Source organism: Onychomys torridus, chromosome 16, assembly GCF_903995425.1.
Source record: "Onychomys torridus chromosome 16, mOncTor1.1, whole genome shotgun sequence".
Classification (NCBI taxonomy): domain Eukaryota; kingdom Metazoa; phylum Chordata; class Mammalia; order Rodentia; family Cricetidae; genus Onychomys; species Onychomys torridus.
Genome location: NC_050458.1, coordinates 10,315,938 through 10,327,127, shown reverse-complemented (window position 1 = coordinate 10,327,127; position 11,190 = coordinate 10,315,938). Strand labels below are relative to the sequence as shown.

At 42.7% G+C, this 11,190-nt stretch overlaps 1 protein-coding gene across 3 annotated transcripts in view; it reads left to right on the top strand.

Annotated features, from left to right (window-relative positions):
* The first annotated feature begins 339 nt into the window (after positions 1-339).
* Rspo2 (R-spondin 2) overlaps positions 340-11,190 on the top strand; it is a 157,914-nt gene continuing 147,063 nt past the window's right edge. The window contains exons 1-2 of one of the 3 annotated variants that reach the window (XM_036208437.1): positions 340-821; positions 1,197-1,484. In XM_036208437.1, the coding sequence (XP_036064330.1) occupies positions 1,370-1,484 (115 nt within the window). In that variant the 5' untranslated portion in view covers positions 340-821; positions 1,197-1,369. The other 2 variants (XM_036208439.1, XM_036208438.1) reach the window with 2 other exon arrangements.

The window sequence follows — 11,190 nt, the reverse complement described above, 5'->3', positions numbered from 1 at the left end:
ATTCTCAGCCTGTAGCTCAGGAAGCGGTCTAGGGAAGGCATCTTCAGTATCTTATCAGATTCTCCTGTAGAAAGGCTAGTGGTGAGGTGAGCCCAGCGCTTGGAGAGGATGCCCTGGGCATGAACAGCAAGATCAGGTCCTATTCCTCATGCTAGGTACTGTCCAGTTTAGACAATCCCTCTGTGAAAGCCTGGTGAGCATTTCTTCCTACGTGACGCTTCCTGCATGCTGTCAGTGCTCTTTAGGACCTCAGGGAAACCCGAGCGAGCGTGTTTCTGGCTTTAGGACCCAGGAACTCTGAGGCAGCCTGGCTTTAGTTGCCTTGGACCACAGCACCACCTACTTATAGAAGCATCCCGAGCCTTAGCTTGTCTGCATCTCCATCGGAAAGTGCCCTGGCCACATCCCTTCGGCCTCTAGGCAGTGTCCCGTCTCCTCCAGCGCGGGCAGGGAGAAACCTCAGCCGTGAAGGGGCGGTGGAGAGAGCCCTGAGAGCAGCGACTGGAGCCGGACGCCGAGAGCAGAGCGGACGCGCCCCTTGCCGGGGAATCGCTCTCGCGGGCGGAGACTCAGCATCACAGCGCTTGCCGGCGCGCTTGCCGGGCTGCGCGCTCCTGCCAGGCACCGCCAGCCCCGAGGACCCTCGGGGTCCGCGGACCCTGCTGCAGCGGGCCTAATCCCAGAGCTGCCAAGAGCTCCCGGCTGGTGTTGGCAAACTTTTTCCGAGCCCACGTGCTGACCAAACAGCCCGGCTCGCTTCCCGAGCCTGGGATGGAGTGCCGCGCCTAGGCACGCTGTGCAGCCTGAGACACGCGCGCACGGTAGGCGATCTACACCTGGTGCAGCGGCGCGGGGATACCCTAACCGGGGCGCGAAGCGAGCTCCCCTTTAAAGCCCAGCGCCCCGTGCTCTTAGAGCGCCTGGCGCCTTTTCTTCTGCAGAGCCCACACAACGCCCTTTCCCCAGGGTCAGAAGCCACTGCTCCACAGAGGTTGCTAATTCACTGATTGTAATCACCTTCCTCTCCAAGTCTTCTGCAGCTGTGCCATCTGCGTTAAACTGCTCCGTGGCTCCTGCCAGTGAGTTCGCGCCCTCCCGCCTTCCTTTCTTTAAACCAAGAGGCGCGAAGGTGCAGGTACCTCCTCTGGGTTCTCTTGGTCCCCCACCCACCCTGCTTCTCTTTCTCCGTCTCCCAGGTTCACCGCGGAGTGAGCGATGCTGAGCGAGCCAAACTGACCATTGCAGCTGCAGGGCCAGTGGCATCTGTCTCCGAGTGAGTCCTCCCTAGGAGCGACCCGCACTGTCTCCTTGCAGGGGCTCCGCGTTTCCTCGACTTTGAGAGGCGTCTCTCCCCAGCCCGACCGTCCAGATGCGTTTTCGCCTCTTCTCTTTTGCCCTCATCATTCTAAACTGTATGGATTACAGCCAGTGCCAAGGCAACCGATGGAGACGCAATAAGCGAGGTGGGTCGCTCTCGGCCGAAGGTGCGTGGTGTTCCTGAGTGGGTGGGAGTGTCGGGAGTGCTTATTCACGTTTAGGCTTTGGGGACTCGGTGGACAGGACTGTGCTCTGCACCCCAATTCTTGTGTGGGCTATAACTGCCCATTCTCAGGGTCTCAATGCTCAGCAGAAGGCTTTCTTCTACCCCTAGTAGGCGCGGTGAGACGTGAAGAGAAGCGCTGGGAGCCAGGCGAGCTGGGCTTCTCTTCCGCAAGCGCTCAGGGATTCATCATGTGGTCCACAGTCTGTGCCGCCTCTCTTGAACTCTGCTTTGGATCATATTTCTTATGTGGCATCCATTTTTCTAGTTTTCTCCTTTTGTCTTCTTAATCATCTTCCTCGAAGTCCAAGTGTCTTTAATTTCCCGACCCACGTGTGCCTCAAATCCTGCCCCAGATAGCTTTAGACATGGTCTGGCATGGGGTGTGTGTGTGTGTATGGTGGGGGGGGGGCGGTATTGGGGAGGAATGTCAAGTTGCATGGTAGAACCTGAGTTGCCAAGAAAAAAGCAACACTGTTCTCTTTTTCTGGAACCTGAGAAGAGATGGGAACTTAATGAAAGTAGCAACTCCTGCTCTGGCTTTCTCTGGGGGAGTTCTCCCCTGCAGCGTGAATGTTTTTAAAAATAGACCCATGTTGTCCTGTTGTTTGCTTTCTCAAAGCAGCGTTTTCGGAGAAGGGTTTTTGTCCTCAATGAAATTCACTTGAGGCTTTTAAAATACTCACTTCTCCATCACTTGTGCGAGGGCTGAAGGCAGATGGAAACCTCCAAGAAAGATTTCAGAGAATTCGACTTGCTCATATTTCTGTACTCCTGTCTTCCAGTCCTTCTGGGGGCGGTGGCTAAGCCAAATGCATTTTAGAGCATGTGGAACCAGACACAATGAAGTCTTCTGGAGAGACTTAAACATAAGCCACACAGGCATAGCCACTAAGTACCAGGGTAGGGCCCTCTCACAACAGCCTTTTGTTAGCACCTGATGAGAGTCAGTTGTCTTTGACTACCAGTTTGGTCTTTTGCGCAGTTAGAATTTGTCATGGTTTGTAGACTTTGGTTTTGTTTTTCTAGGGTATAAGCGTCTCAATTTCTGGTGGGATAAAGACTTTGACCCTGCAGCTAGTTTTGATGACATTTATTGTCACTATTGTTGTTATTATTATTGGCACTTTGAGGGGCATTATGCTGTTCATGTGAACAGAAGAGCTTAGCCTATTCCAGAGCAAAGCTAGGGGTCCCTGATGATGTGTGACTGTTGAGGAACCAGTGTTTTTAATGGTTAAATGGTTAAGCTATGTCTCTCTGGTTTATTAGTTCCTATTTTCAGAGATTACTGCATATAAAAATGTAAAAGAGAAACTCCTCCCCAAAGGCTGTAAGAATTTCATGTTGATCCCTGTCTTTGAAAAGTAGCTCTTCATCTCACCCCTTCCAAGGGGCTCTTTTTCCATGCCATTATTATATCTACAGGCATTACTTGGCAGAACTGGCAGATTTTTATTATACTGTGTTACAAAGTGTTTGGAGAAGCTACCTCTCCCCCCCACACACACTTTTTTCGTTGAAAACAATGAAGTGCATAAATGTTTCTTGGCACATTCTTGATGATTACATACATGACTTACTGAATCAGTGATGGATTTCTGATCACACTGCTGGCCCCTGTGGTTGAGTGGAGAAGAATTAAGCACATTGTCTGAGAACTTAAATTCGGAGCCGCTGCTTGGTAGAGAATGACATTACAGCACCCCTGCGGCCAGAAGTGATACTGCAGGCTGTTATTTCTCCTATGGGGCTATCCCCCAGGCGCTCTCTGCCTGTGCTTTTCTTCTTGGGTATCTGAATTGAACCTATTTTGTTTCAGAGCTCGCTTTAGCAAAATCACTTGCAGCAGTTGCCATCGACAGTCCCAAGCTCTGACATTTAAAAACCCAATTAGAAAGTGTGCAACAGTAACGTGTGACAGATCAACCTTGTCATATCACAAAGGTCGAAGGCTTTCAAGTACTTGTCGATCGGTGTGGCTGTTTTAAAATTGCCTATCAAAATATGTTTCTGGCTTTCTCCTCTCCCTCAGCAGATGTCTCTTCCTGAATCCCAAGTTTATGCCTAAAACAACTACAGTTTTTTAAAGTGACCATACTACGTGTGCCAACAAAGGGTGCACTGTGTTTTTAATTAAAAGTGGAACTACTTAAAGGGCTGGCTGGACAGCGCAGGGTCATAGTAGCCTTTCTGCCCTGCGAGGAAGCTTAAGGACGGTATTGTGAGGATATTGAAATGAACAGAGACCTAACTCAGGTTGTGTGAATTGTCCCTCCTCACAAACTTAAGCTGGTTTTAATTGATCTCATGTCCACTGATTGACCCTACACCAATTGTTGTGCCTGCCAAACAATTGGCTTTTCCAAAGGAGATTGATTTAAATTAGTTTTTTGGTGAATGCCTGACTACCAGCCAAATCGTGTCAGCAGTGACAGTTGGCACGGGGGCCTGGTGTGGTACCAACATTTCCCCTAGCTCCTTTGTTTTGCACAGTGGCAGTTAAATATTACCTTCTAGGAAGAAAAAGTGATTACTCCTTAAAAAAAAAAATAAAGGCGTTGTAGCATGAAAGATGCGTTATTTCCTTGGCTGTGTGCAGTGATGTAGGCAGCAATGGCACCAGGGTTGGTTAGGCTTGCCCCTGGGACCTGAGCTTTCTTTCTTTCTTTCTTTTTTTTTTTCTTTTCCATAGTCCATCTGCAAATAATCAAACCTTCACTGTGGCACATTCTCAGAACTCCTTTGGCATTATGTTTAGTCTGCTCCATGATCTCAGATGCTCCTTAATATCATTTTCTTAATGAAATAAAATCCTTGGCAGAGATCGGATCATTTAGTCAGTTAAAATCAATTGCATTCAGCCTGAAACAGAGAGCAAATGTATCATTTAGCCCTATGTTTTATTTCAAAGATATCCAGAGGATTGAGAAAATAAAATATCAGCCGTGTCAACTTGGGGGCAAAATTTTGTCCCATGAAGACCATCATAGACTGCCACTGGACTTTCTTCCCTTTTTTTTCATAAAAGTGCATGTGATGGTCACTAATAGGGCCCAGCTGAAATAATTCTATTAATTAGGCACAAACAGTGCTGAGAATGCATATCTTTGTAGAAGGGACACACTTGTCAATATTTTGGCAGGCTGATTGACAACTCATGTTGTGTCTGCATGGTGTGAGTGTTCACATTGGTCAGTCCCTCATTTCTTTTCATTTGGTCTGTAGTCCCTACTGGCTGTTGTTAACTACTGCTGTCTGAAGGTATCTTGGGTTCTTATGATTTATTTGTATTTGTAAATGGGGTTCTTTAATTTTCTTTATTTACATTATGGGGTGATTGTAAGCCACACTGTGAGGTGAATTGCTGAAAATATAAAATATAACTTTATTATGTCCTCTGAATTTCTTGAGCTTGGAATGTGGTGGCTGTCTTCTACCACCTTCACTCTGTGGATCTGAGTGGTTACAGCAAAGTCAGGGACGTACATAGAGAAGAGACTTCTTGAAGCTCTGGAAAGCAGCCAGGCTTAGGGACCTGTGACTTTGTGTTGCTGGTGGGCATGGCACTTTAAGTGCTGTGGCTTGCAGCCTTTTCTCTCAGAAGCTTCCAGCTTCTTCTGTCCATAACATTTTGTGTTCCCGAAACTAGGTTTGGCTTCTTCTACAAAGATGAAGTGTTTATCACAAACAGCGTGGCGTGTTTCTGGCAGCTGAGGTTGGAGAAAAAGATAAACAATTTCTCTTTAACTGTATAGAGCTAAATTAATTTGTTTGTCATTTATAATTTAATGGAGAGATTTGGAGATATTTGTTTTCCATAAGTACATTTTAAAAGTGGCTTATATCTTCCAGTGTCCTTGCAAAAATACAAACTAGCACATGGAACATATTAACCTACACTTAAAAGCTTCAAAATACATTTCATATGCATGCTTACTTTTTAAAGTTCCAAAGTAGTTCAGAAAAGTTAATGTGATGTTTAACTTTCAACATAAACATGCTCTTTCTTTTCTTCACCCTTATTTTTCCCATTGGCTGCTTTTGCATCCAGCATTATTGCATCACTTTTTCTGGCCCGAGTTCTCACCAGCACAAGGAGGTTAGAATATTGCTGTGCTCACACCAACATCTTATTTGCCGCTGACGTTTGGAAGGGATTCAGAATAGGTGATGTTCTCCTAGCCTTCCATTTAATTCTGGCTTACTTTATGTGCTCTTAAAACCAAGCCTGAGTAGAATCCAATATTTGCAGCAATCACAAGTTGGAAATGACACTTCTAATTCCTTAATGCAAAACTACTTCTTGATTTATTCAGGAACTGGCCAGTTCATAGATTATCTGGGCTTCTTATCCTTTTATTCTTTTATTTCAATTGGCTGTCTTTAAATCTCGAGCCACCGCCCGCCTTTCTGGATATAGTCACTCTTATTCCCCCAAATCCAGAAAACAGATGACAGACAAATCTTTTGCTATAATGCTTGATCAACACTCTGCTGAAAAGAAGTGGTAAGACTTGGGATGATCCTGAAGTTTAAAGTTTTGGTACTTTGCAAGTTGTCATTAGGGTCATTACCCTGCCCTTTCATGAACAATAGCAAACTAAAGATTAATCACTAGGGGAAGACAGTATTATATTTTCAGGTGGAGAAAATGTACAAGATGCTCATGATACTAAAATGCATAGATAATATATGTATATGCATGTATCAAAATGAAGGTGTATATGTATGCATGTTTTAATGTGTGTGAAGGAAGTACAGTAGAAAAGGCTTGATAATGGAGATTACGGTTTTCAGAACTAAAATGGTCTTTTCTCTTTCTTTCTCTCTCCCTCCTCCCCCCCTCTCTCTCCCTCCCTCCCTCCTTCCTCCCTTTCTGTCTGTCATTTTGCTTATTTTTTTTTTCTTGTCTTTCACTCTCTTTTGTTTTTCTCTTAGGATGTAAAGATCAGGATCATGGTAGGGTGAGGAAATGTGGGTGTTATTTCTCTCCAAGGCCCATCTCAGCTCTCTTCTCTCCTCTGGGACCATTCTGTCTGTTGGGCTTGTTAGGTATGCTGCTGCAGTGCTGCTCACCCAAAGTCTTGTTTTTAATTATTTTTCAGTTAGCACACACAACAGTGGGCTTTGTTATAGCCTTTCCACACATACATGGCATCACACTTTGTTCATCTTGAGCCCCTCACTGACCTTTCCTACCCATTTTTGTCTTGCTAGCCACCTGCTTCTCAGATAGTGGCCCCTCTGTCTTTGTGTCACATCACTGTACAGTCCCCTCGCCTTCACTTGCCTTCTCTTCCTTGCTTTGATTGGTTATCCTGTGGGCTTCATTTTTTCAGCAGGTGGCTACAATCTGGCTTCCGCCCCATCCTTTTCCTGAGAGAGTTTTTCTACTCATGATTGTTGGACTTTGCTTTTGCAGTAGCTTTAGGTTTAACAGCAAAGTAGAGGTTGATGAGGAAGTTATCTTTAAACATAACTTTGTAATTTAAGAATGTATGGGTATGTGTGGGAGTTTTGCCTATGTGTGTGTTTGTGTGTTACACATATGCAGCCATCCTCACCAGCCTGGAAAGAGTTTTCTTGATGGCCATTCATACTCTACTCTCCCCATGACACCATTTTGATAGCGCTATTGTCTTTTTCCTGATGAGGGGTTTCTCCTTCTACCTAGTGATACCACAGTGTAGGTTTGGGTTCTGATTTTCTCCCCATTCCTCCCTCCCTATTTGTTCGTTCTTATTCAGAATTGGTGGGAACTAGTATTTACCTTTATTCTTTATTTCCCTCCCATCCCTGTTACTTCAACTCTTACTTCCAAAAATAGTCTAATGTTTTAGTTCTCAAGTTTTCATTTTGAGCTTCAGATTACATCACATCCAACTTCCCAACAGCTAGTAATACTTGGATAGATGTTTTATGTAAACTCGAGCTTGACAACTTATTTCCTCCCTGTGGCTCTCCCCTGGATATGTGCCTTTGCTTATGTTCCTGGTTTCCACTCATGGGGTTTCTGTATGTCAAGACTGTGAGCCTTGCTCTTGCTTTGACATTCTTGGTGCCTTTTAAATTTTTCATTAGTGCAGTATAGTTGAAGCTGTCCCTTATTGTAGAGCAGTGGTTCTCAACCTCCCTAATGTTACTACAGCCTTTTAATATAGTTCCTTATATTATGGCGAGCCCAAGCATAAAATTATTTTCATGGCTACTTCATAACTATCATTTTGCTACTGTTATGAATAGTAATGTAAATATCTGTGTTTTCTGATGGACTTAGGCGACTCCTATGAAAGGGTCATTCAACCCCTAAAAAGGTTGTAACCCACAGGATGAGAACCGCTGTTGTAGAGTTTGCCTTAAATATAGTTATGTTTGCTAAGTATATCTTTTTACTGCTAAACATATATCCTATCTTGGGCCTCATAGTCTCCTTATCTAACAGCATCTGTGTCTTCCATGCTCCGTCCTTTAGAATGATACCATGTGCCTCATCTCAGCCACAGATCTACTCACAGTTTGGCTCGTAAACCCCAAACACTCCAGCCTCCAATCCACAGGGTCAATGTCAACCTCTCTCATGTGGTAGTCAGTGTTCTCACCTTCTGATTGAAGCCTGTTCCCAACCTCCTCCAACCCCCTCCCCCAAACACCACATAGTTAAATTGCATCAAGCTACTTCACTTGTATTGTTGGGTGAGTTAGGTTGCCCAGTCAAAAAATGCTATTGCTTCTGGGAAGCCTTCATGGAATTACCTGCTTGCCTTTCTTGAGGCTCAGTGATGCTGTCCCTGTTTAATTGCTTATCTCCATGCTAATCCTATGTGGTTCTTATTTCCTTTCTTATTCTAGTTATTTTGCTGTGTGTGGTATCCTATTTTGAGCTTCTTTAGATCAGCACTATGGCATTGATGTCTTGACAATCCTTGCTGTACCCAGCAGAGCCTTCACTGTACAAACTTCTGTTAAACAGATATCAAGTAGATTTCATTGTCTGTTCTTAGGAAATTTGGGTGACTTAAGATTTTAATACAGTGTTTAACACAGCACATAGTTGAAGTTGGAATGCTTAACTGCCAGCTGTAGTCTCATATTTACTGTGGATGTCTAAGCATCCCCAGCCATCACACATTGTAAGTCTCTGAAATTCACAGTATGCCAGCACCTGCCTATCACTTAAATGATAGACTTTCTTAAATGGCTTTTGACGGTAGGGAAGTCTCTGGGACAGGCATGCCTGCATTTCCAAAACCACTTCTTTTAGAGAAAGGGGCAATAGTGGACTTATATACTTGTATTCATATGAATGAATAAATCACCAAGGAGAAATTAAATGAAAGATATATATTGCTTAAAAGACATTTATACTAATACTATAAATAAACCATTGCAAGAAACATTTAACTTTTATTTTTATATTTGCAACTTTGATATAATAAATTCATGAAATAATAGCTCTGAGAGATACAGGTGTGTTTGTTCATGTATATATGAAGTCAAGTTCTTCCATAGATGTGAAGAGGCTAGGTAGAGTTTGATTAGGTAATTCCTTACAGAATCCTGACATTTCAATGCAGTGTGTAGGTAGGGCTTGCCTGATAAGAAAGATGAGCTGCTTAGTAAGATAATATGTGGATTTTAAAGCTAATAGTCAAGAAGAAGATAAGCAAAACTAAATTCCAACCCTTCCAAATTAATCAACATTTCCTGTACATGGTATAGTATATCTTTATATAAATATGTGCTAAAAAATACAAGTCATTTTTAAAATTTTGATCTAAAAGGTTTTGAGGCTACAGATTTTTATTAGTTTAAACATGTCCTACAAATCAAAATTATGCTAATAAAGAACTGACATAAAATAAATGAATGTTAAGGGTGGAGTAATTAAGGGACCATAAGTGTGTAGTGGTAAAAATTTGCATAATTGATGTTTCACCATTCCAGTATATGAATTATAGCAACATCTTATTTCTAATACTCAGAGTCAGAACATGTGACTATGAGTATATGTATATATTTATACTTGCATTTGTCTATATGCATGCATTTGTGTTGGCATGTATTTTATGGATATGCATACATTAGAATCGGAATAACCAATAAAGAGTAGAGAAATGTATCAATGTATTTTTACTTTTTTACTCTAAAACGTAGTGGAGCCAATTAGAGGTAGCTTTTCTTGCCTTGTCATATGAGGAAACATGATTCACTGAAGCCAGTCCATTTTTATGGTATTTTGATGAAAGGAATACTAATTGAAGAGACGTTTTCTTGCTCAGCACATTTCCACTGAGCAGAGGTGGGTAATTTGGGGTTCGGGAGAGGGTCAACAGCTTTTGTACACTTCCTGACATTAAAAGAAAACTTATTCCCTTTGGGGGCAGGGAGGACAATGTAGAGCTAGACCTTTCCCTAAAGTGTCCCAGTGGTCCAGGCTTCAACTCTTTCCTGTAATAGTTTAAGAAATGTTAGTTAATTGCATCGTGGAGGAACTTTCTTAAGGAACATGGTGTCTAATGGTGCTTCAAAGTGATGCAAATTTTGTTTTCTAAAAGCTGTTACTTCCTGCGTGGAGTTTCAGCCATTCACTAGGGGTACACCTACCATAAAGCCACATCAGAAGCCACATTCAATATTTTCTTTGGCACAGTCCCCTTCCTCAAAGACAATAGTTCACCTTTCTAGTAGGAAAGCCCTCCTTAAGACAACACACCTCTTCCAAGAACCTCCTTCCCTTGCCTACAGAGGGACAAGAAACAGTGCTCCATGTAAAGACCCAGCTGTATTCCATGGATATGAAATGCTTATGGTGCTATCACTTTCCATGGATTTTAGCTATGCACAGATGTTAGTTTGCATGTTCGTTACCCCACCGTCTTGTGTCAGCTACTGGTATGGAAAAAGCAAGACTGAAGGAAGGCTGTTCCTCCCTGAGGAAGCAACATTAAAACCATCGCAGTCAACACATTTGGATTGAAAAATAAATGATAGTTGATTTAATTTTACATAAATCTAGAGAGCTTCTAAAACATATTAAATATAAAAGAATTTGTTAAAACCTCGAATGATCTAATTTGATCCCAGGAAAAAGGATTATATCTCTCTCTAGCCATTTACATTTAATAGTTATAGTGATGTAAACTTATGTTGCAATTTTCAGCCAATGATATGGAAAACCAGCTACATTATGACTGGATAAATCCGTCTACGGAATGCTTAGAGTCAGGGTTTGGTATGCTTGCATTCTGGAGTGGGCTGTTTATGCTAGACCGTAGCTTCTGTGTCAGCATATTAAATGATTTTTGTACCATAATGACTTTTGTCCCTTACCTGTTTTCAAGGAAATAAAGCTTGTGAATCAACCACCTCAGCAATTAAAATGTATAGACCAATAGAGGGCACACTTTGCATTCTTTTCTTGCTTTGTTCTTAAGTTTCTGTAGGATTCATACGTATTTGATTCCCTGGCAGCCCTGCTCTTCTCGCTCCATTGATACTGTGATTGTCTTGATGTCATTAGATAGAGGAACAAAAGCAATAAGTACCCAAAGCTTTAACTTGTCTCAAGCACTTTTGGCTTTGGTTCCTCATCTTCTTTCCAGAAAGGAAATCTGAACCAACTTCACAGTTTTAATGCCCGTGATGTG